The sequence below is a fragment of the Spermophilus citellus genome (assembly GCF_964194105.1).
Source record: "Spermophilus citellus genome assembly, chromosome: 12".
Taxonomy (NCBI): Eukaryota; Metazoa; Chordata; class Mammalia; order Rodentia; family Sciuridae; genus Spermophilus; species Spermophilus citellus.
Genome location: NC_138198.1, coordinates 91,882,980 through 91,909,730, shown reverse-complemented (window position 1 = coordinate 91,909,730; position 26,751 = coordinate 91,882,980). Strand labels below are relative to the sequence as shown.

The 26,751-nt window shown below is 34.6% G+C and overlaps 1 protein-coding gene across 1 annotated transcript in view; it reads left to right on the top strand.

The window, feature by feature from the left end:
- Nucleotides 1–26,751, top strand: part of CCDC178 (coiled-coil domain containing 178) — a 256,057-nt gene that overhangs the window by 199,050 nt on the left and 30,256 nt on the right. The window contains exon 4 of the mRNA XM_081263470.1: nucleotides 18,525–18,659. Within this exon, the coding sequence (XP_081119596.1) occupies nucleotides 18,525–18,659 (135 nt within the window). The remainder of the gene's footprint in view (nucleotides 1–18,524; nucleotides 18,660–26,751) is intronic.

Below are 26,751 nucleotides of genomic sequence, written 5' to 3'. Positions count from 1 at the left end.
ATTACTTTTGAGATTTTTATATTGTATATATGCAGCTTGGTAACTGAGTCCTATAAAAAGATGAGTATTAACTGAATTTGGTATATCTGTCATTGCCCCCTTGCCAAAAATCTGTGGAATAGTTTGTAATTGCCATTGTTTGGGTTATTACAAAAACCAGAACTGATAAGGCTTAGCTGTTTGCCTAGTGTGCTGCACTTCACATCACTCTGGTGAATTAAAATTGCATTCACATATCTTTGCTTATCAGGTTTATTTATCTGTCAGGGATTGAGAAAGGCAGTATGCTCTCAGTATGTGAAACCTTTTAATAAGCGGGTTGGAATTGTTATATATATATATATATATATATAATCTATCTGTCTTCTAGCTAAAATTTATTTCTAGAGGAAAATAATGGTTTTTTTTTCAAAATGATCTTTGTCATATTTTGTCAAAGCTTTAAATAAAGCACAAATGTAAAACTGCAGGAAATAGCATGTTTTCTTTTCCTTTGTCAAATATATGTAATTCTTAGATCCAAATCTACAATAGGACTGTTTGCTTGACTGTGTTTATAGATAGACAGTACAAATAGACTGCATTAAAGTTTTAATTTTCTCCCAAAGTAAATACTCTTTATAATATTTCAACTCTTAGGCTGCAGGTTTCTCACCTATAAAGCTCCCAAGCTCCCTAACAGGCATATCTGATGAACTTTCGAATTTTCAGTTACCCGTGATGTGTTAATCCATGCATATATATGGATCTTTCAAAAATCCTGTGACCACTAAAAATAGTCATTGTCACAGACCACACAGACCCACTCCTATTCTGATGCTACTACACCAGGAGGTAATTTTGGTTTCGTAGATTTTAATTTGGGGGTTCAGATTTTAGGGTCACAGACAAATTGAGAGGAATGTTCAGAAATTTCCAATGTACCCTTGTGTCCACCCTCAACCGTATACACATATGCACAGCCTCTCACATTATTAGCCTCCCACACCAAAGTAGTACATTTGTTAAAATTAACAAATCTACATTGACACATCACACTCACTCAAAGTCCATGGTTTACTATAGGGCTCACTCTTGTATATTCTATGGGCTTGGACAAATGTATAATGACATGTATCCATCACTGTGTGTTCATACAGATATTTATACGGTCATAAAAATCCTATATGCTCTCATAATTCATCCTAGGAAGTGATTTGGGAATTTGGAATTATTCTACACCTCTTGTATTTGTCCAACATCTTGCATTAATAAAGTGTATTTATTATGGTAATTCTGTTGATTTCCTATTTCAATTTTGTGGCTAATGGATTTTTCATGTTATATGCAAAAAAAAATTGTGTTCTTTTCAACCACCATCCACTTTTATTTAATTAAATTTTTTTTCATTCAAAAAACTATAAATCTGGTATTATTGAGAACCTGTCCTAGATAGTCAAATCTTGAACAATTATATATTGTCATCAGTCCCGTGGTGGGCAAATAATTTTTCATTGGCAAAGTCCTTTGAGTGCTGATCGTGAACTACCTTCTCTGCTGGTTACTATGAACTTTGTATTCTAAGGGCCTTCTGTGTTTTCAGTATTGACTGGTCTTTTGTTTTCCACAAAAACAATTTATAGTTCATTTTCAGATAACTATACATATGGTATTTGTATTTTAATTAAAAAGACTGTTGTTATGTCTGATTCTTATAAGCAGAAATTCATTATAAGGACACTTCTCATTTCCTTGAAATGTTCCCTTTCTGTTTTTCCAGGGTTCTTAAATTACAAGAGCCAGTTAAATTATGTGCTTTGGGGAGTTAATTTTTGGCACCATATGTCTCTAAAAATGATTTAATTTTATCTAAAGTATGTTTCCAATGATATTTATGTTCTGTAATGCACAGAGACAATTTAAGAAATTTTAAAAGAAAAAACACACTAGTCTATTATTATTTCAACACAACAGCATACATACAATGTGTGGATAAGCTTAAAATTTTGTTATTTAGATTAATATATTCTTCATAGAGCTCTGTGGTTGCCTTTTGAAACTATGAAATTCAGATTCCCATGAAAACATTTTATGTATGTTAATCTTTAATTCTGTATGAAGTAATTTATGAAAGTACTACTCAGTAACTGTATTAATTGTGTGTGTGTGTGTGTGTGTGTGTGTATGGAGGGGTAGATAGATATACCAAAAATATTAGACAATTTATTAAGCATCCAGAAATAGTAATTCTTTCCTTATTGTAAACTTAGTTAACATTTTGAACATTTATTGTAGGTAAAAATCACATTTATTGCATACATAACAAACATCTTGTACAAAGAAGCCTGTGTTTATATGTTAGCAGATGGTCAAGTGTAATGGAACACTCTTTTAAAAACTAGATTACAATAAATTCTCTAAAAGAAAATAACCTCAAGCCACAAAATGGTGTGGGTGCCTTTTTGCAGAGGCCAGCTTGATTTAGGTTTTTCATGTTTTAATAAAAACACTAAATGTGCAGTAGGCTAGAGTATGTATGAATTATAAGTATATATGTGTATGATAAATTTCCTGTACCTTCATAATTTTGGTGAATCTGGACATTTGCTCTGTATATTAAAACATGTTTAGATGCACTGAACACCTCTCTCAGATGCTTCCAAATATTTCCATTCTTTTTCCAACAAGTTAACCACTCATCTTCCATAAGTGTTTCTCATTCCATTTTCATTTTAATACAATTTTTATGTAGTCATCAAGTTAAAATATAAAGTACTTTTTCAGTTTTTATTTCTATAGATGTAATACTATATGTAATACTTGCAATTTTAGTGTATCATTTTAAATATACTACAATGTAGTTTATCATGACTCCAGAGACAAGATTGTTTGTAAATCACAAGATTGTAAATTTTCACTATTGTAAGAGCTGCTGTAAATTAACATTATTTCATATGTTTCCTTTAGAACATAGTGGAAAGGTTTTCTAAAGTAGTCTTTCTCATACTTCAGCACATATTAGAATCTACTCGAGATTTTGTTAAAATTCATTGCTGCGCCCTAGAGTTTCTGGTTTGGTAGATATGAATGACACTATCTCTGACAAGTTCTGAAGTGGTACTGAACCTGATGGTTTGGGAACCACACTGAGACAACTGCTGATCCAAGGTGTATAGACCCAGCTTAGTTGCTGGATCAAAGGGACAGCACATTTTCAATATAAATGGCAAATTGCACTCAAAAGTCTGTGTCACACTGTATGCAAATTTGAACATATGAATTTAATTTTCTTCTATATCTTTACTAATATTTCTGGTGGACAGACTTTTAAAAAATATTAGCCAATCTGATAAATATGAGGTACTCTTCTATTACAGTTAACATGTTTTCAAATATTTAAAAAATGGTTCTTTTTTTGTGAATTGCCTGTTTCCATAATTCGACCATTTTTCTGGTGTGTTGATTGTATTTTTCTTGTTGATTTGTAAGGGCTCTTTATATGTTAAAGAAATTCTTGCCAGAACTTCATTGGTAGTATTTTCTCTAAATCTGTGGTTTGTTTCTGTGTTCTAATTTAACTATTGTTAAGTTTTTGATAAGATTAACTTAGTTCCATTAGAATTTAATATTTTATTTAAAAATTCTTCCCTTCCTCAAGATCATAAAATTACTTTCTTATATTTTCTACCCAAATTTTAAAAGATGAACTTTCTTTATTTTAATCCATCCCGCTTTTATGTTGGTATATATTATGAGCTAAGGATCTCACTTTATTTTATTTTGCATAGAGATAATTACACCATCCTTTCTACACTGATTTGTGATGCTATCTCTGTCATATATCAAATATCTATATTTTATGTACATGCATCTGTTACTCAGCTGTCTTTTATGTTCAAATGCTCTATTTATGCATTTCAATGCTGATATTACTCTTAGTTCCTACAGCTTCAAGATGTTTTATATATTACATAGCAAATTCTTTGAGCTTGTTCTCCTATTTCACAATAGTCTTAGCTATCCACAGTCCTTTGTTCTTCTCTATGAATTTTAGATCAACTTCCATGAAACGTGATGAGACTGTAGACAACTGTGTACAAAGTCACATGTCCATGACACTCTTTTCTCACACATAAAAGCATTATACCTACATTTTTTCATTCCTTATTTTATACATTTCAAAATATATTCATAACTCTGTGCAAATTCCTGCACATTTTTAAATAATTTAAACCTAGCTACCTTACTTTACATTTTTTTTGCTGCCTTACATTTTATTTTTTGGTTATGAATGGAATTTTTCCTGTAACAATTCAAAATTTGTTATGCTGACTTCTAAAAGTGTTGGGTTTTTTTTACAATTTTTTTATTGCAGTATTAGGAATTGAACCCAGGGCCTCATGCATGTACTACTGAGCTATACCTCCATCTCAAAATGGTGTGTGTGTATGTTTTAATACTGATCTTATGTGCAGAAAAATTTCTACACTCTCATTACCTCCAATTGTTAATTTATAGATCCTCTTGAATTTTCCATAAGCACATTCATCCTAACTCTTATACCTATACATTTTTATTATATTTTCTTATTTCTTTGACCAACATCTGTAGTAAAATATTTAAGAGCAATATTGATTCCTAATATCCTCACTTTATTTTCCCTGTGTAAGAATATTTTTTAACTATCTGTAATAAAATATTTGGTGGAAATTTTTGATTTATGCTATTTACCAGGTTAAACCTGGTCTGTTCTATCTGTTTAGTAAGTCCCCCCCACTCCATGGGTAATATGTGTATTTATTTATTTATTTATTTTTATTGATTTAAAAAAATAAATGACAGCAGAATGCATTACAATTCTTATTACACATATACAGTACAATTTTTCATATCTCTGGTTGTTTATGAAGTATGTTGACATCAATTTGTGTCTTCATACATGTAACTTTGGATAATGATGTCCATCACATTCCACCATTCTTGCTAATCCCCTGCCCCCTCCCTTTCCCTCACACCCCTCTACCCTATCTAGAGTTCATCTGTTCCTCCCATACTCGCCCTCCTTACCCCACTATGAGTCAGCCTCCTTATATCAGAAAAAACATTTGGCGTTTGTTTTTATCTGTTTAGTATGTTTTAAGAAATATTTATCTAGTGATCACTGTCTGCAGATATGTGACATTTGGGCTTTAACCATAACCACTTGTCTAAAATAGTTGTTGTCATAACCAACTATTAGATCTTGCATCCTGTCTATCATCTTCAGTATTTTATACTGTTTGTTGGTTTTGAATATCTATTGTCTCTGATGTGTGTGTGTGTGTGTGTGAGAGAGAGAGAGAGAGAGAGAGAGAGAGAGAGAGAGAGAGAGAGACTTACTAGGCACTGGTTGTTGTCTTAAAGAAGGCCTTCAATTCTTCCCTTTCTTGGTTCTTCCTTTTCAAGGTTATTAGTTGTAGATTTCTTTCCCCAAAACTCAGGTTTTTTATTGACCTTTTTTCTTTTTCATTTGGTCCTCAAAGAAATTCTCTACTTAAGTGACTTTCATTAATCCTCACAGATGGATAAATTTAAGGTCTTGGTGGCTCCCCTAAGCTAGAATGCAGGCTACTGAACATAGACTTAGGGCACAAAGATGCTGTTCATCGTTTAAGTTGGCTTTCTTTGTTTACACAGGTTAAAGACCTCCCACTTGTAAAAATTTCCTGCACTTTAAGGAATCCCTCTAAAGCATGCCTATTAGATGACTTTTATTGTATGTGTGGCTACTATCATATTAATTTTTTATTTTCTCATGATCTACATTCAAAGAGTAGTTCCACGTATCCTAGAGTCCTGTGATAGGGAAGTGAGTCTACTGAGAGCTAAGCTAGGCCTAGGTAATCACAGCCTTGAACTAAAAAATAAAATAAAATAAAGTAGTATTTTGCTGTGAGGAACTATTTTATGAGATATCCAATTCCACTCAGTGAGGTTAAAAGAGTTCATCCTACAGTCACTCTCTTGAAATCTATTATTTCTGGCTGAAACCTATGAACTTTTATTGTCTTGCTAGTCTATTATCCAATTTTTGAACAGAGTGGGTCCCTACTTACTTTTGTCTTGAGCATTCTGTCACAACAATCTCCAAGCATAATGTATGTGGATAAAGTTTTGTCATATATTTCTTGCTGATATCTGACCGGGGTAGACAGGCATTCATTTTGCATTAAAATCTGTTTTTAAGGATGCTCTGTGGCTCAGGATATACAGGCCTTTTGCTTCTGAATGTCTTCATGACTACTCTTAATCTAGAGGTGACTGCTAAAAATCAGAGGGAGACAGAGGAAAGCCACTGTAAACTCAGATTGATGTGTGTGATATCATAATTAAGAATTTGAACTTTAAGTTAGAAGAATATAAACTAAAGGTGGTTAAACTCTTCAAAATACAGATTTCTCCACTGCAAACTGGGTTTGTTTTTATTTTTATTTTTTTTAAAAAGAATCGATGTCAGTAAATTCAACAAATTCACAGTGAATACAATCAACCTATGAACTGTGCTATGTAAATGAATCACATTGAGTAGAACTGAAAAAGTTGACTGGAGCTCGAACGTCGGAATTCCTTCCCAGCGGAATCCACGTTAGCAGTCATACTTCAACAACACAAAGGAGAGACATCAGAGTAATACAGAAACAAAACAAATCTATAGAGGAGAGCAGAAACACGACAATCAAAAAGAGCTGGAAAGTAACGTGGACAACATGAGAAAACAAGGGAAAAAAGGATTACAAACAATGCAAGACTACTCAATTCTACAGGAGGACATAGAAACTTCAGAAACAGGTATAGGGAAAGAACTCAAGGCATACCTAACTCGAATGGAAAGGAATATTAGAGAAGACATGAGACAGCAAGTCCAAGAAATAAAAATATATTTTGAAAATGAATTAAACAAACAAATTCAAATGGCAAAGAACGAGCTCTACCAGGAGATAGAGATATTAAAAAAAAATCAAACAATAATCCTAGAATTACAGGAAACTATAAACCAAATTAAAAACTCAAACGAGAATATTACAAATAGACTTGATCAAGTAGAAGTCAGAACATCAGATAATGAAGACAAGGTTTATCAACTTGAAAAGAATATAGTCAACACAGAAAAGATGCTTAATTCCCACGAGCAATCTATTCAAGAGATATGGGATGTCATAAAAAAACCAAATCTGAGAGTCATAGGGATAGAAGAAGGCACAGAGATTCAAACCAAAGGAATGGACAGCATATTAAATGAAATAATTCTAGAAAACTTCCCAGAGATGAAAGATGGAATGGATTGCCAAATCCTGGAAGCCTACAGGACCCCAAACATTCAAAACCATAATAGACCAACCCCAAGACATATAATTATGAAGATAGCCAACGTACAGAACAAGGAGAGAATATTAAAAGCTACGAGAGAAAAGAGGCAGATTACTTTCAGGGGTAAACGAATTAGGTTAACGACAGATTTCTCATCACAAACTTTGAAAGCGAGAAGATCCTGGAATAACGTATTTCAAACGCTGAAAAATAATGGATTCCAACCAAGAATACTATATCCAGCAAAATTGAGCTTCAAATTTGACAATGAAATTAAAATCTTTCATGATAAACAAAAGCTAAAAGAATTTGCAGCAAGAAAACCAGCTCTGCAAAGCATTTTGAACAAAACACTACAAGAAGAGGATGTGAAAAATAGTGCCCAAAACTAACAGCAGGAAGTATCTCAGTAAAGTGGGAGGAAAATAACCAAAAAGCAAAACTAACCAAACTAAAATAAATAAATAAAGAAGCATGACTGGAAATACAAATCATATCTCAATTGTAACCTTAAATGTTAATGGCCTAAACTCACCAATCAAGAGACATAGGCTAGTAAACTGGATCAAAAAAACAAATCCAACAATATGCTGCCTTCAGGAGACTCATATGATAGGAAAAGACATACACAGGCTGAAGGTAAAAGGTTGGGAAAAATCATACCACTCACATGGCCCTCGGAAGCAAGCAGGAGTGGCCATACTCATATCGAATAAAATCAACTTCAAACCTAAGTTAATCAAGAAGGACAAAGAAGGTCACTATATACTGTTAAAAGGAACCATCCACCAACAAGACATAACAATCATCAATTTGTATGCACCCAACAATGGAGCTGCAACGTTCATAAAACAAACTCTCCTCAAGTTCAAGAGTCAAATAGACCACAACACAATAATTATGGGTGACTTCAACACACCGCTCTCGCCATTAGACAGATCCTCTAGACAAAAACTGAATAAAGAAACTATAAAACTCAACAGCACAATCAATAATCTAGACTTAACCGACATATATAGAATATATCAACCATCATCAAGTGGATACACGTTCTTCTCAGCAGCACATGGATCCTACTCAAAGATAGACCATATATTATGCCATAAGACAACTCTTAGTAAATATAAAGGCGTGGAGATGATACCATGCACCATATCTGACCATAATGGAATGAAATTGGAAATCAATGATTAAAGAAGGAAGGAAAAATCCTACATCACATGGAAAATGAACAATATGTTATTGAATGATCAATGGGTTATAGAAGACATAAAGGAGGAGATGAAAAAATTCTTAGAGTCAAATGATAACACAGACACAACATACCGGAATTTATGGGACACAATGAAAGCAGTTTTAAGAGGGAAATTCATTTCTTGGAGTTCTTACCTCAAAAAAAGAAAAAACCAACAAATAAATGAACTCACACAACACCTCAAAAATCTAGAAAAGGAAGAGCAAAACAACAGCAAATGTAGTAGAAGACAAGAAATAATTAAAATTAGAGCAGAAATCAATGAAATTGAAACAAAAGAAACCATTGAAAAAATAGATAAAACTAAAAGTTTGTTCTTTGAAAAAATAAATAAGATAGACAAGCCCTTAGCCACGCTAACGAAAAGAAGAAGAGAGAGAACTCAAATTACTAACATACGGGATGAAAAAGGCAATATCACAACAGACACTACAGAAATACAGAAGATAATTAGAAAGTATTTTGAAACCCTATATTCCAATAAAATAGAAGATAACGAAGATATCGATAAATTTCTTAAGGCATATGAATTGCCCAGATTGAGACAGGAAGACACACACAATTTAAACAGACGAATAACAAAAGAAGAAATAGAAGAAGCCATCAAAAGACTACCAACTAAGAAAAGCCCTGGACCAGATGGGTATACAGCGGAGTTCTACAAAACCTTCAAAGAAGAATTAATACCAATACTTTTCAAGCTATTTCAAGAAATAGAAAAAGAAGGAGCTCTTCCAAATTCATTCTATGAGGCCAACATCACTTTGATCCCAAAACCAGACAAAGATACTTCAAAGAAAGAAAACTACAGACCAATATCTCTAATGAACTTGGATGCAAAAATTCTCAATAAAATTCTGGCGAATCGAATACAAAAACATATCAGAAAACTTGTGCACCATGATCAAGTAGGATTCATTCCTGGGATGCAAGGATGGTTCAATATACGGAAATCAATAAATGCTATCCACCACATCAATAGACTTAAAGACAAGAACCACATGATCATCTCGATGGATGCAGAAAAAGCATTTGACAAAGTACAGCATCCCTTTATGTTCAAAACACTAGAAAAACTAGGGATAACAGGAACTTACCTCAACATTGTAAAAGCTATCTATGCTAAGCCTCAGGCTAGCATCATTCTGAATGGAGAAAAATTGAAGGCATTCCCTCTAAAATCTGGAACAAGACAGGGATGCCCTCTATCACCACTTCTATTCAATTTAGTTCTCGAAGTACTAGCCAGAGCAATTAGACAGACAAAAGAAATTAAAGGCATAAAAATAGGAAAAGAAGAAATTAAACTATCGCTATTTGCAGATGACATGATAATATACTTAACAGACCCAAAAGAGTCTACAAAGAAGCTGCTAGAGTTAATAAATGAATTCAGCAAAGTGGCAGGTTATAAAATCAACACGCATAAATCAAAGGCATTCCTATATATCAGCAACAAAACTTCTGAAATGGAAATAAGGAAAACCACTCCATTCACAATATCCTCAAAGAAAATAAGATACTTGGGTATCAACCTAACAAAAGAGGTGAAAGATTTATACAATGAAAACTACAGAACCCTAAAGAGAGAGATAGAAGAAGATCTCAGAAGATGGAAAAATGTACCCTGTTCATGGATAGGCAGAACTAACATCATCAAAATGGCGATATTACCCAAAGTTCTCTATAGGTTTAATGCGATGCCAATCAAAATACCAACGGCATTTCTTGTAGAAATAGACAAAGCAATCATGAAATTCATATGGAAAAACAAAAGACCCAGAATAGCAAAAGCAATTTTAAGCAGGAAGTGTGAATCTGGAGGTATAGCGATACCAGAGGTCAAACTGTACTACAAAGCAATAGTAACAAAAACAGCATGGTACTGGTACCAAAACAGGCGGGTGGACCAATGGTACAGAATAGAAGACACAGAGACTAATCCACAATGTTACAACTATCTTATATTTGATAAAGGGGCTAAAAGCATGCAATGGAGGAAGGATAGCATCTTCAACAAATGGTGCTGGGAAAATTGGAAATCCATATGCAACAAAATGAAATTGAATCCCTTTCTCTCGCCATCCACAAAAATTAACTCAAAATGGATCAGGGAGCTAGATATCAAATCAGGGACACTGCGTCTGATAGAAGAAAAAGTTGGCTACGATCTACAAATTGTGGGGTCGGGCTCCAAATTCCTTAATAGGACACCCATAGCCCAAGAGTTAACAACCAGAATAAACAAATGGGACTTACTTAAACTAAAAAGTTTTTTCTCAGCAAGAGAAACAATAAAAGAGGTAAATAGAGAGCCTACATCCTGGGAACAAATCTTTACCCCCCACACCTCCGATAGAGCCCTAATATCCAGAATGTACAAAGAACTCAAAAAATTAAACAATAAGATAACAAATAACCCAATTAACAAATGGGCCAAGGACCTCAACAGACACTTCTCAGAGGAGGACATACAATCAATAAACAAGTTCATGAAAAAATGCTCACCATCTCTAGCAATCAGAGAAATGCAAATCAAAACCACCCTAAGATACCATCTCACTCCAGTAAGATTGGCAGCCATTATGAAGTCAAACAACAACAAGTGTTGGCGGGGATGTGGGGAAAAAGGTACACTTGTACACTGCTGGTGGGGCTGCAAAATGGTGAGGCCAATTTGGAAAGCAGTATGGAGATTCCTGGGAAAGCTGGGAATGGAACCACCATTTGACCCAGCTATTGCACTTCTCGGACTATTCCCTGAGGACCTTAAAAGAGCGCACTATAGGGATACGGCTGCATCAATGATTATAGCGGCACAATTCACAATAGCTAGACTGTGGAACCAACCTAGATGCCCTTCAATAGATGAATGGATAAAAAAAATGTGGCATCTATACACAATGGAATATTATGCAGCACTAAGAAATGACAAAATCATAGAATTTGCAGGGAAATGGATGGCATTAGAGCAGATTATGCTAAGTGAAGCTAGCCAAGCCCTAAAAAACAAAAGCCAAATGTCTGCTTTGATATAAAGAGAACAACTAAGAACAGAACAGGAAGGAAGAGCATGTGGAAAAGACTACAGTAAACAAAGACGAATGGGGGGAGAGAAACGGAGAGAGAAGGGAAAGCATATGGAAATGGTAGGAGACCTTCAAGGATACATAAAATTATAAGAGGCTATGAGGGGCAAGGGGGAGGGAAAAAAAAAGGGAGAGAATTGAACAACAGCAGGGGAGATAGAGAGGGAAGATGGGAGGGGAGGGGAGGGGAGGGGGGATAGTAGGGGATAGGAAAGGTAGCAGAATACAACAGACACTAATATGGCATTATGTAAAAATGTGAATATGTAACAGATGTGATTCTGCAATCTATATTTGGGGTGAAAATGGGAGTTCAAAACACAATTTGAGTCTAATGTATGAAAGATGATATATCATGAGCTATGTAATGCTTTAAATAATCAATAAAAAATTAAAAAAAAAAAAGAACTGAAAAAGTTGGAGGATTTTTTGTCCGTGTTAAGAAAGTCACATATGGGGCTGGGGTTGTGGCGCAGTGGTAGAGCACTTGCCTAGCATGTGTGAGGCACTGAGTTTTAGATCCTCAGCACTACATAAAAATAAATAAACAGAATAAAGGTATTGTGTCCCTCTACAACTAAAAAATATTTTTTTTAAATAAAGTAGCATATATACATATCCACTTTATTCAGAATGTTTAACTTAGACCATGGCCTTCCATGTCAGTATATAAAGAACTAAATAAACAATTTTAAAATATGTTTCTAGGTATAATTTTCATGTATAAGATACTTGACAAGCAAAGATGATTTCCTGATAATTTTAGTTTATTACCAAATAAACTTTTCTCTACCCTATCCCCAACCTCGCACTTTTAACAAAATTTTTAAGCTTTCTGGTCATATTTTAATATGAGATAAAGTACAGAGTCGCAAAGGTTTTTTCAACATGTGTATGAGATTATTCTCAAGAATGTTTATCATGATTGCTTTTCTTCTGTTGTTATTTAGTTACCCCTTGATAGCAGCTTCTTTACCCATTCCCACAGTTTAAGACTAAAGTAATTTATAATTTAAATAGAGGTCTGTAATGCACCTTATTAGTAAGACAAATTTAATTAATATTATTTAATCACTGAAGCATGCTTCAGGTAATAGAGGACCACCACTCTATTCCTATGTGTTATTTTCTAACTCCTATACCCTCTACCTCTGTTACATTAAGTGAAGTTTTAATATAATCTCATGTATTTGTGAACATTTCTAATGAGTTAAATTTTTCAAATGTCATAATGAGTATATCGGGATACAACATACTGTCCAATTTGGCTTATATTACAGAGAAAAAGTAAAAATAAAATGCTTGCCAGGATTTCTCTTTAAAAGCAATGTAATAATCTTTTTTTGTCTTCTTTTTTTTATTGGTTGTTCAAAACATTACAAAGCTCTTGACATATCATATTTCATACATTAGATTCAAGTGAGTTATGAACTCCCATTTTTACCCCAAATACAGATTGCAGAATCACATCGGTTACACATACACATTTTTACATAATGCCCTATTAGTAACTGTTGTATTCTGCTACCTTTCCTATCCTCTACTATCCTCCCTCCCCTCCCCTCGCATCTTCTCTCTCTACCCCATCTACTGTAATTCATTTCTCTCCTTGTTTATTTTCCCATTCCCCTCACAACCTCTTATATGTAATTTTGTATAACAATGAGGGTCTCCCTCCATTTCCATGCAATTTCCCTTTTCTCTCCCTTTCCCTCCCACCTCATGTCTCTGTTTAATGTTAATCTTTTCTTCCTGCTCTTCCTCCCTGCTCTGTTCTTAGTTGCTCTCATTATATCAAAGAAGACATTTGGTATTTGTTTTTTAAGGATTGGCTAGCTTCACTAAGCATAATCTGCTCTAGTGCCATCCATTTCCCTGCAAATTCCATGATTTTGTCATTATTTAGTGCTGAGTAATACTCCATGGTGTATAAATGCCACATTTTTTAATCCATTCATCTATTGAAGGGCATCTGGGTTGGTTCCACAGTCTAGCAATTGTGAATTGTGCTGCTATGAACATCGATGTGGCAGTATCCCTGTAGTGTGCTCTTTTAAGGTCTTCAGGGAATAGTCCGAGAAGGGCAATAGCTGGGTCAAATGGTGGTTCCATTCCCAGCTTTCCCAGGAATCTCCATACTGCTTTCCAAATTGGCCCCACCCGTTTGCAGTCCCACCAGCAATGTACAAGAGTAACCTTTTCCCCACATCCTCGCCAGCACTTGTTGTTGTTTGACTTCATAGTGGCTGCCAATCTTACTGGGGTGAGATGGTATCTTAGGGTGGTTTTGATTTGCATTTCCCTGACTGCTAGAGATGGAGAGCATTTTTTCATGTACTTGTTGATTGATTGCATGTCCTCCTCTGTGAAGTGTTTGTTCAAGTCCTTGGCCCATTTGTTGATTGGGTTATTTGTTTTCTTATGTCTAATTTTTTGAGTTCTTTGTATACTCTGGATATTAGGGCTCTATCTGAAGTGTGAGGAGTAAAAATTTGTTCCCAGGATGTAGGCTCCCTATTTACCTCTCTTATTGTTTCTCTTGCTGAGAAAAAACTTTTCAGTTTAAGTAAGTCCCATTTGTTGATTCTTATTATTAACTCTTGTGCTATGGGTGTCCTATTAAGGAATTTGGAACCCGACCCCACAATATGTAGATTGGAGCCAACTTTTTCTTCTATCAGGTGCAGAGTCTCTGATTTGATATCTAGCTCCTTGGTCCACTTTGAGTTAACTTTTGTGCATGGCGAGAGGAGGGGATTCAGTTTCGTTTTGTTGCATATGGATTTCCAGTTTTCCCAGCACCATTTGTTGAAGATGCTATCCTTCCTCCATTGCATACTTCTAGCTCCTTTATCAAATATAAGATAGTTGTAACTTTGTGGATTAGTCTCTGTGTCCCCTATTCTGTACCATTGGTCCACCCTCCTGTTTTGGTACCAGTACCATGCTGTTTTTGTTACTATTGCACTGTAATATAGTTTGAAATCTGGTATCGCTATACCGCCTGATTCACACTTCCTGCTTAGAATTGCTTTTGCTATTCTGGGTCTTTTATTTTTCCATATGAATTTCATGATTGCTTTATCTGTTTCTACAAGAAATGCAGTTGGGATTTTGATTGGCATCACATTAAACCTGTAGAGAACTTTGGGTAATATCACCATTTTGATAATGTTAGTTCTGCCTATCCATGAACAGGGTACATTTTTCCATCTTCTAAGATCTTCTATCTCTCTCTTTACGGTTCTGTAGTTTTCATTGTATAAATCTTTCACCTCTTTTGTTAGGTTGATTCCCAAGTATCTTATTTTCTTTGAGGATATTGTGAATGGAGTGTTTTTCCTCATTTCCGTTTCAGAAGTTTTGTTGCTGATATACAGAAATGCCTTTGATTTATGCGTGTTGATTTTATATCCTGCCACTTTGCTGAATTCATTTATTAGTTCTAGTAGTTTCTTTGTAGACCCTTTTGGGTCTTCTAGGTATAGAATCATGTCATCTGCAAATAGTGATAATTTAAGTTCTTGTTTTCCTATTTTTATGCCTTTAATTTCTTTCGTCTGTCTAATTGCTCTGGCCAGTGCTTCGAGAACTATATTGAATAGAAGTGGTGATAGAGGGCATCCCTGTCTTGTTCCAGATTTTAGAGGGAATGCCTTCAATTTTTCTCCATTCAGAGTGATGCTAGCCTGAGGCTTAGCATAGATAGCTTTTACAATGTCGAGGAAAGTTCCTGTTATCCCTAGTTTTTCTAATGTTTTGAACATAAGGGGATGCTGTACTTTGTCGAATGCTTTTTCTGTATCTATCGAGATGATCAGATGGTTCTTATCTTTAAGTCTATTGATGTGGTGAATTACATTTATTGATTTCTGTATATTGAACCATCCTTGCATCCCAGGGATGAATCCCACTTAATCATGGTGCACAATGTTTTTGATGTGCCTTTGTATCTGATTTGCCAGAATTTTATTGAGGATTTTTGCATCTAGGTTCATCAGAGATATTGGTCTGTAGTTTTCTTTCTTTGAGGTGTCTTTGTCTGGTTTCGGAATCAGGGTGATGTTGGCCTCATAGAATGAATTTGGAAGAGTTCCCTCTTTTTCTATTTCCTTAAATAACTTGAAAAATATTGGTATTAATTCTTCTTTAAAGGTTTTGTAAAATTCCGCTGTATACCCATCTGGTCCTGGGCTTTCCTTGGTTGGTAGTCTTTTGATTGCTTCTTCTATTTCATCCATTGAAATTGGTCTGTTTAAATTGTGTGTGTCCTCCTGACTCAGTCTGGGAAAATCATATGACTTAAGAAATTTATCGATGTCTTCACTATCTTCTATTTTATTTGAATATAGGTTTTCAAAATAATTTCTAATTGTCTTCTGTATTTCTGTAGCATCTGTTGTGATATTGCCTTTTTCATCCCGTATGTTAGTAATTTGAGTTCTCTCTCTTCTTCTCTTCGTTAGCATGGCTAAAGGTCTGTCGATATTATTTATTTTTTCGAAGAACCAACTTTTAGTTTTGTTAATTTTTTCAATCGTTTCTTTTGTTTCAATTTCATTGATTTCCGCTCTGATTTTAATTATTTATTGCCTTCTGCTACATTTGCTGTTGTTTTGCTCTTCCTTTTCTAGGGCTTTGAGATGAAGTGTGAGCTCATTTATTTGTTGGTTTTTTTCTTTTTTTGAGGAATGACCTCCAGGCGATGAATTTCCCTCTTAAAACTGCTTTCATTGTGTCCCATAGATTCCGATATGTTGTGTCTGTATTTTCATTTATCTCTAAGAATTTTTTGATTTCCTCCTTTATGTCTTCTGTAACCCATTGATCATTCAGTAACATATTGTTCATTTTCCATGTGATGTAGGATTTTTCCTTCCTTCTTTTATCATTGATTTCCAGTTTCATTTCATTATGATCAGATAAAATGCAAGGTATTATCTCCACCCCTTTATATTTACTGAGGGTTGCCCCAATCTTTAATAGCCTAAATTATCTAAAAAGACACACCCATAAGCTTATTCTAGATAATGTAGTAAACCAATTAATCAAAAATAGAGGATTCATCTTTCTATGACCTGAACATAAATATATATGTGTTAGTCAGCTCTTCATCACCATGACCAAAATCCCTGACAAAAACAATTTAAAGGAGAAAAAGTTTCTCTGGGACTCATAGTATCAGAGGTTCAGTCTGACGTCGGTGGAATCCTTTACTCTGGGCCTGAGAGGAAGCAGAACATCATGGTGGAAGGATGTGATGGAAGAAAGCTGCTCAGCTCATAGTAGCCAAAAAGCAGGGAGAAAGTGGAAAGTCAGGGACAAAAACAATTCCCCAGAGCATGACTCCCTGTGACCTACTTCCTCCAGACACACTCCACCTGTTCACGGTTACAAGCTGGTAATTCATCCAATTATTAATCACTATTGAGGTTAGAGCTCTCATAATCTACTCATTTCACCTCTGAACATTCCTGCAGCCCTGCCTGAACGTTTTGGGGGACATCTCATACCCAAATCCTAACACATGTTTGGTTATAATAATGAATACTTGAAGATAATGATGATAAACAATTCACATGCAGTGCCAAGTGTTTAAAATAATTATATTTAAATGAGCTGTTTTATTGAAATATAGGTACAGAAGATTTCTCAAATCCATACATTGACGGTTGAAGTTTTACAACAAATCCCACACACATAACCCAGATCACAACCCAGATCATAACATAAAGTTAGCATATTCTTAACATGTTTTTACTCAAATGTCAAAAGATTTCTATGAACCTTGTTGGATACCAAGTGTTTGGTGAATTGTCTTAATTTTTACATTCTGAAAAATATGTCAAGCAATTATCCACATTACCAAAAAAAAAAAAAAACAGTTTTCAGTAACAGAATATATTAAATTTAAATGTTAGGAGTTTTAAAAAATTGTTTTTATAGTTAATTTTATTAAGTTTATTCCATTGAAAATAATCTTATTGTAGTAATTCTGTATGGTATTGCTAAGCTAGCTGTTAAAGAGCAAAAAGTGCATTGCTTTGGTTAAATTTCCACTGTTTTGGTTTTTACATTGAATTTCCGAGGGGGGGGGGGGGAGAGAGCAAGCGAGCGAGCACACTGCATGGGGGAACTCTTTCTTTCACTATAGAGATCCAGTATGAAACATTCCATTGCTAAACATTGCACCCACTGTATTCCCATGCAGTGACATGTTTCCATGTCACATGGTCAGAGGGAGGTAGAGTAATAAGGAGTTCTCGCTGGAAATTTCTTTCCTGTTATTGTTCTCCCTCCACAGTTGATGGCTAAGTTAATTCTCTTTAGTTTTGTCATGCTCTAAAGCACACATTGCCAGGCAATGGTAAGCTTTATGAGGGGGGGAAAAAAAAGAAAGAAAGAAACCACAATGTCCATCAAAGTCTTCAAGTTACATTTTTAAACTTTGGCCTGACCTGATGTGCCATTCAAAAAAGCTTCAAAAGATTATTTTTTAAAGAAAGGTTCAATATGTCCCGAGGCTATCGGTTTTGAGTTAAACTGGGTGAAGTAGAAATATTTTACTCATCAGCTTTGCAGTCACAGAGTTTGCCTCAGCTAGAACAAAACTGCTGAGGCATTTAGAGAAAATTAACCCCCCATCCTGGCAGCCAGATGTGACTGGTTTCTGATGAATGCACATGAGTGGGCTGAAAAATCAAGGGAGTGTGAAATTCCTGTCAGGTCCGTACAGAGCAGAATGGGCCATTGACTGCTTTCTATATTTCCCTCCATCATTCTTCTTGAACACTGCCATTAATTTCCTCTCCTCCTCTGACTTGTGTTTTTTTTCCCCTCCCTCTTGCCTTTAGCTCTGTCAGCTGCAGAGAAACATCCACAAACAGTGGCAGGAGTACTTCAGACTGGTGGTCCTCTTCAGCCAGATACAGCTGGACAAGTTCCAGGCAGAATCTCAGGAGGGTATTCAGAAAATATTAGCTGTGCAGGTAGGTGATTGCAGGGAAGTAGGAAAGATCATTCTGATCTAGATTGAAAAGCAAATGATGGGTAGTGTGATGAAGCATTAAAACCATATCCCATCAGAGTTTTATAAATTTTTAACCTCTTTAATAAACTGGGATTGCATGAAGGATGAATTCAGTAACTTAGCACATACACCATGCATACTTTTGGGGAAAAGGGAGATTTGACTTATTTCTTACAAACCTCAGAACAGATTTTTATACATACATTTGGCATAAGTGTATTTTTTTTTCCTTTCAAATCTTCAGGCTTTGCAGATGCCATTTCGGCTGTTGAAAAGATGTTGACAACAGTTACTTGGCGACACTGTTGTGCAAAATCTGCTTAAGTGAAAACCCTCTTATGTTTATTCTGTTTAATGATTGTCTTTCCTTTTTTGCTTTACAAGAGGCTTGTCCTGCCATGCAGATTTGGAGATGACTCTGTTTGAAAAATAAGCCATTTGGGACTAGCATGAAACTGTGGTTCTACAAGCATGTGACATTTTGCCATCTTTGTTTCTGTAAAAATATTTAGTGAATCAACTGCCTTTAAGACGGAAATATTTTAGAAATCCCTGTGAAGACTATTATTGCAATATTTCTTAAAATATTTCAAATGAATGTTTTGCCACTTCAAATGTTGAAAGATCTGTCAAACATGACCTCACAAAGGAAAATATCACAACTTTGTCCTATAAAAAAATAGAATACCTATTCTATAATAAACAAAAATAATATCACATGCTCTTTAAAAACCATTTTTGATAACTTACAATATAAGCAATGAATGCCAAACTCCAAACCAAATCTTTTTTTTTTTTTAACATTTTCATTACACATGCACGTTATGGTGCTTTTACTACAAATAAGGAAAAGTGCTTTGCAAAACATTTCTGAAGCTACTAAGCTATTTCAAATTTCATTTTCACTGATGTCTATTTTCTTCTGATGATGGCACATTGTGTGTGTGCATGTGTGCTGTATATATGGTTTCCATTGATGATGGATTATAACAAAAAGTTTTAAAAATAGAAAATTAAAAGAAAGCTTTTTAAAGGGAGTGATTAACACATGTAGGTTAACAAAAATTTATATACAAACTTGAGTATAAACTACAATTTCATTAATTTAGAAGTCAGGAGCATTTTGTTTTCCTTAAAAAGTCTGTTAACATATAATGCATTAATAATTATGTAGTGGCTATGGCCTGTGATTTCCTTTTAAATATTTACAGGTTATCTGCACATTCTGATTAGTCTAAGAAAAAGTTCCATACTTCTGCCCAAATATAAATGCTCTTAAAAATCTTACAAATAATCAATTTTCACTGTGAATTATGATGTATTTTTTTAAAATACTGAAAATGACATTGGAATATCTGTGAGTTTTTAATCCATAACCTTCAACAATATTTATTCTAATTTTCATTAGAAATTCACCAACATATTCTTTACCCAATTTGGTTTTAAATTGCTTATTTTTATGGCTATTACATACAATGGAAATCAAGGGACAGACTAGGCTAGGTGGGAACATCTACCTGGCATCTAAAGACACAGCAGCCAGCTTGGATTTTGTTTAGGAAACTTGAGCAGCAAGGAGTTAGTGTCTTCTTTTCTTATCTGCAAGAAATACCGTTAATTTAGTCTTCAATAAAAATGTAAAAAGCAAGTCTCAGGATCATGCTACAAACTGTGCAGAGATGTGCAGTCCTCTGGGTGGGAGTGGGGATGAAGTCTAAAACATTTCAGCGTGGTGCACACTGACCTAGGAGCCCCAGTTGCTGCTAGCCTTCCCAGCCCCAATCTCCCTCCACATTAAGTCCTTCAGTCTCTTTCTGCCACTGCAAACTTCTCACTCATCATGACACTTGCTGTTTAAGCCTTTCTTTCTCTCCTATGAGCAAGCTCTTCTTTCGATAGTACTCTTCTTTGTCTTATTTGTTAAAGAACGCCTGACTTAATTCAATCACCTGGTCTACAAAGTCTTCCCTGAGTCCTTCCCCCACCTGCCATTGCCACGTGAATCAATTTCTGTCTCCTTGGACCTCCTGCTGCACATTGGACATATCACTATATTAGAAATGTATTTCCATCTGCTAACTTTCCCTGCTTGTGGACAAGTGCTCCTTTCTAGAAGTTACTAAGCTCTTTCAGGGCCTTACTCCATGAGTGATACCCATTCAGTTCTCCCTCAGTTGTTTTTAGGGTAGAGAGAAGCTAGGTAACTAAAGGAATTTGATAGAACCACATGCCTACCTTTGTTTGGGTTTATATCCCATATTTTTTTAAAAGGAAAACCTGTGATGTAATATGTTTGTGGAGTGAGTCTGTGGGTAGCAGTATATACAGTTGATTCAATATGGCTAAACATCGCTTAACAGACCAAATGCTGTTGTTCTCCATTTTCATGATTTAGCCTCAGGATTCCTTTAAGTGTCAATTTAGAGGAGGATAAATGATGCTTTATATTTTGAAATTGTATTCAAGTGATACCATAAGATATTAATGAAGTATTGGATAAGAAAATTATTTTATGAACCTTTTGAAAAATTAATTGTTTATAACTGATATTGATCTAAATCAATTCAAAATAAATTTTACACAGTTAAAAAAAATTCTTCATCCTTGCACACTTGGAGCAATTCCTTTCAGGACCACTAAAAGGCAGTGATATAGATCTGCAGTTGGCAGAAAACCAGGTGGACCAGATAAGCTTTTGAATGACATGATCAACCAGAAACCCGTAAGATGAATGGTAACTGGAATAAAGAATTGGCACATTTTACTTCAAAGCTTTTTCTATGAAAAAGATTTAGGGATTTTAGTTGACCCCAATTTTAATATGAACCAGAGCAAACTACTACCACCTGGGAACCAAAAGCATGTACTAGCACTAGCAATCATATAAGACTCTTTCACTCTGACAGTGTTTGGCATATTTAGTGTGACTATTATTCAATTTTTCTATCATTTCTTGTTTTATTTTCAATATGTTTAACCTGTTGTGTTTAATGCTTTTATGGCATCTTATTTAGAAAAAAAGACCAAGAACCAATGAGTTGTTCAAATGAGAGATTGTGATATAACTCCAGGGCCTTAGTGTGATCTAGTCTCAGTAAGCAAACATCTTTTTGTCTGGACTTTTTCTTAAAGTGAGTATGTCTGCAGGATTTTATATAGTTTGGAAAGCATAGTTTTAGGACCATATTGACACTCTAGAGAGCAGCACTATAAGAAGATCAAGGAGAGGGAGAAATACAGAAAATTTGAATACTTAACCATAAAAGGAAAAGGCTTTGAAAAGTCAAATATCTGAAGGGCTATAAGTGAAGGTTTGTATATACTTTATTGAGCTCTAGAAACCAACATTGGGACCAAAGAATGGAAGAGGTTAAAAGATGGATTTGGGCCAAACAAGAATAAATTTGCTTTTGAGTATTACTGTCTAAATGCGCACTACTGATGTTCAACCAGAAGGCAGATGAACACAGCCCAGGTGTGTTAGGAACTACACTGGTTGAGGGGAAGCTAGTAGGCTGAGTCAGAGGCACATGCTTAGGGCTATACTTCTCCTAGGCTGTTACCTTGACCTCTATGCACACATATTGGTGTGCCGTGCCTCTCTACCCAGTGGTACGTAAGCCTTCTCAACTAATATTCATATCTTATTTGTTCATCTTTGTCTCCCTGGAAGCAGCTACATTTCTGGAAATGTGATGAGTACAAAAATTTTGTTGAGTTAATGAATTGATTATTAAGATAAATATGATAAGCTCAAAGGTTCTTTCCAGCTCTAGCTGCCTGCAATTTTGCATGTTAGTAAACAAAAACATTTGCTAGTTGTTTTGCTGGGAATTTTAATGGCACAGAAGTGATATTTTCATTTAACATGCGCGCGCACGTGTGCACGCGAATACACACACACACACACACACACACACCACAAAATGCACATATAAATAAATACATAAGGCCCACCTAAGTTCCTGTATCTGGAAGGGAAATGAAAGGAAGCCAGAAAAAAGCACAGAACAAAAATCCCAAATCATTTAGCAATATTATATAAAAGAAAATCTGAATCTTTGTAAAATCTACAGAACTTATTTTAAAACATGCATTTTGAACTTTTGAAACATATACATTTAGAGATACTATGTTTGAGGAATAATATTGCTAAATCTTACTGTTAAATTGTAGATAATAATAAATATAGTTGCAATAATTTAAAATATCTGTTAGAGGTCTGGAAATAAGATTTGTCATTCCAAAACCACAAGAGGGAAAATAAAAGTACCATAAAATTGAACAATTCAAACTGCAGGACAGAAAAAGGAAGGGCATTGAAATATACAAAGAGCAAATGCATTAGTGATTATAATTACTGTAAATAGTTTCCTTACACAGTTGAAAGCTGTAGATTTACAGATTAGTCATAAAAATAAAAGTCATGTTATTTAGAAGAGATGTACCTCAGGCAAATAGAAATTTAATAAAAAGCATGAAACAAAAAGGTCTAATCTAAAAGAAGAGAAACTTTGAGGCAAAAAATAATTAGACACTCAGATTTTAGTATTTATATTGATAAAAAATAAAATCTGTTATGATCTATCAATCATGAACTTAATGCCCATGACAGCATAGCTTCAGAATATATGAAGTAAGATCTGGTTTAAACCCAAGAAAAATTTCCAATCACAATGGGAAATATTAGCATATATTCTTGAATTTTTTTAAAGTAGAAGAAAAAAGAACATCACTTGATATAATCGCAAAGAGATCCAACTGTAGAAAATATATATAACTATATAAGACAGATTAAAGGAAAAGGCTATGTTTTGTTCAAGATATACTGAGAAACAATTGCTAACAAGAGCAACAGTGTATTCATTCTAATAAAAATGACAAAACAGTTTAGAAAATATAATCCTTAACCTCATAAAATGATCTTGATAACTTGATAAATGAGGCACAGAGATACTGCTTAAGAAAAGGGCAAGACTATCATTATTTTCTGATACTATTGTGTTTCTGATATCTAAGAAAATAAACTGAAAAAAGCAATAGAACTAATGAGACAGTTATTTAACATGACAACCTGAAATATAAAGCTCCTAAGAATAAACAACAAAGAGATGGTACAGTCCTTTCAGGGAGAGCTATTAAAAACTACTGAAAAGACACAAGCAAAGATCTAGCTAAAATTAAATATACATCATTCCCATAAATGAGAAGATTATATTTGGAGGACACTAAGTACAATCATACTCAAAACCCAATGAAGATTTTTCACTGAAGCTCAAGAAAGGATTATAAATGCATCCACGGATAAAAATTCAAAAGAATACCTCTGACTTTTTTTTTTTTTTTAAGAAGAAAAGAGTTGTTGGATTGGAGTTAGGGACTTAAGGTCCTGTAGAGCAAAGCATAGCCAAAAGCAAATAATCCATAAAATTTAAACAATATAGAGATTCAGGAATGGATCAAAAGTACAAAATACTTGAATGTTTTCTTTAGAGAGTCACATAGTGAATATTTACAGTTTTGCAATTCAGAAAGTCTGAGCTTAAATGACAACTCTTCCTTGTAGTAGGAGAAGAGCCATGGACTATACTACATGAATGGATGCCCTGGGTCCCAATAAAACTTTATTCATAAAACCAGCAGCAGGCCTGAAGCTGATCACCAGGATAGAGAATCCAAGAAAATCCCACAAATATTTGGAATCTAGAATATAGCAAGAGTGAGATTTAAACTTGTATATTCTGAGGGTGGATTATTTATTTGTCAGCTGAGAGCTAATCTATTTTTATGTACTAGATTAATAATGCTTACTTGATAATCTATATAATCTATTATGCATATTTATAATGATCTATTTTGTGTATTTTATAGATACAAAGGAAGAATTTACACATCCATGATTTTTAAAAAATATACAGTATTATGTAGCTTTGAGTTAGAATTAGGAAATCCTTATTGAAAGGATTTAACAAATTTAACTACATAAATTTGACTACATAAAAATAAAATTTTATTAAATTTGTTTTAAATTTGACTACATAAAAATAAAAACTTCTCAATGAAATAAAAAATCAAGAATCAATAAATGGAATGAATTCAAACTAAAAAGCTTCTTCTCAGCAAAGGAAACAATCAATAACATGAAGAGAGAGCCTATAGAATGGGAGAAAATCTTTCCCACCTGCATCTTAATTTGAGCATTCATCTCCAGGATATATAAAAAACTCAAAAAACTCAACACCAAAATCAAATAACCCAATCAATAAATGGACTAAGGAACTTAACAAATACTTCACAGAAAAAATGCAATCAATCAACAAATATACAAAAAATGTTCAACATTTCTAGCAATTAGAGAAATGCAAATCAAAACTACTCTACTATTTCATCTCACTCCAGTCAGAATGGCAATTATCAAGAATACAAGCAACAGTCTGAGGAGTAAAAATTTGTTCCCAGGATGTAGGCTCCCTATTTACCTCTCTTATTGTTTCTCTTGCTGAGAAAAAAATTTTTAGTTTAAGTCCCATTTGTTGATTTTTGTTATTAACTCTTGTGTTATGGGTGTCCTATTAAGGAATTTGGAGCCCAACCCCACAATATGTAGATCTGAGCCAACTTTTTCTTCTATCAGACGCAGAGTCTCTGATTTGATATCAAGCTCCTTGATCCATTTTGAGTTAACTTTTGTGCATGGCGAGAGAAAGGGATTCAGTTTCATTTTGTTGCATATGAATTTCCAGTTTTCCCAACACCATTTGTTGAAGATGCTATCCTTCCTCCATTGCATGCTTTTAGCCCCTTTATCAAATATAAGATAGTTGTAACTTTGTGGATTAGTCTCTGTGTCCTCTATTCTATACCATTGATCCACCCACCTGTTTTGGTACCAGTACCATGCTGTTTTTGTCACTATTGCTCTGTAATATAGTTTGAAATCTGGTATTGCTATACTGCCTGATTCACACTTCCTGCTTAGAATTGCTCTTGCTATTCTGGGTCTTTTATTTTTCCATATGAATTTCATGATTGCTTTATCTATTTCTACAAGAAATGCAGTTGGGATTTTGATTGGCATTGCATTAAACCTATATAGAACTTTTGGTAACATCGCCATTTTGATAATGTTAGTTCTGCCTATCCATGAACAGGGTATATTTTTCCATACTCCTCACACTTCAGATAGACCCCTAATATCCAGAGTATACAAAGAACTCAAAAAATTAGACAATAAGATAACAAAAAACCCAATCAACAAATGGGCCAAGGACCTGAACAGACACTTCTCAGAGGAGGATATACAATCAATCAACAAGTACATGAAAAAATGCTCACCATCTCTAGCAGTCAGAGAAATGCAAATCAAAACCACCCTAAGATACCATCTCACTCCAGTAAGATTGGCAGCCACTATGAAGTCAAACAACAAGTGCTGGCGAGGATGTGGAGAAAAGGGTACACTTGTACATTGCTGGTGGGACTGCAAATTGGTGCGGCCAATTTGGAAAGCAGTTTGGAGATTCCTGGGAAAGCTGGGAATGGAACCACCATTTGACCCTGCTATTGCCCTTCTCGGACTATTCCCTGAAGACCTTAAAAGAGCATGCTACAGGGATACTGCCACATCGATGTTCATAGCAGCACAATTCAAAATAGCTAGACTGTGGAACCAACCAAGATGCCCTACAATAGATGAATGGATTTAAAAAATGTGGCATTTATACACCATGGAATATTACACAGCACTAAAAAATGACAAAATCATGGAATTTGCAGGGAAATGGATGGCACTAGAGCAGATTATGCTTAGTGAAGCTAGCCAATCCCTAAAAAACAAATACCAAATGTCTTCTTTGATATAATGAGAGCAACTATGAACAGAGCAGGGAGGAAGAGCAGGAAGAAAAGATTAACTTTAAACAGAGTCATGAGATGGGAGGGAAAGGGAGAGAAAAGGGAAATTGCATGGAAATGAAGGGAGACCCTCATTGCTATACAAAATTACATATAAGAGGTTGTGAGGGGAATGGGAAAATAAACAAGGAGAGAAA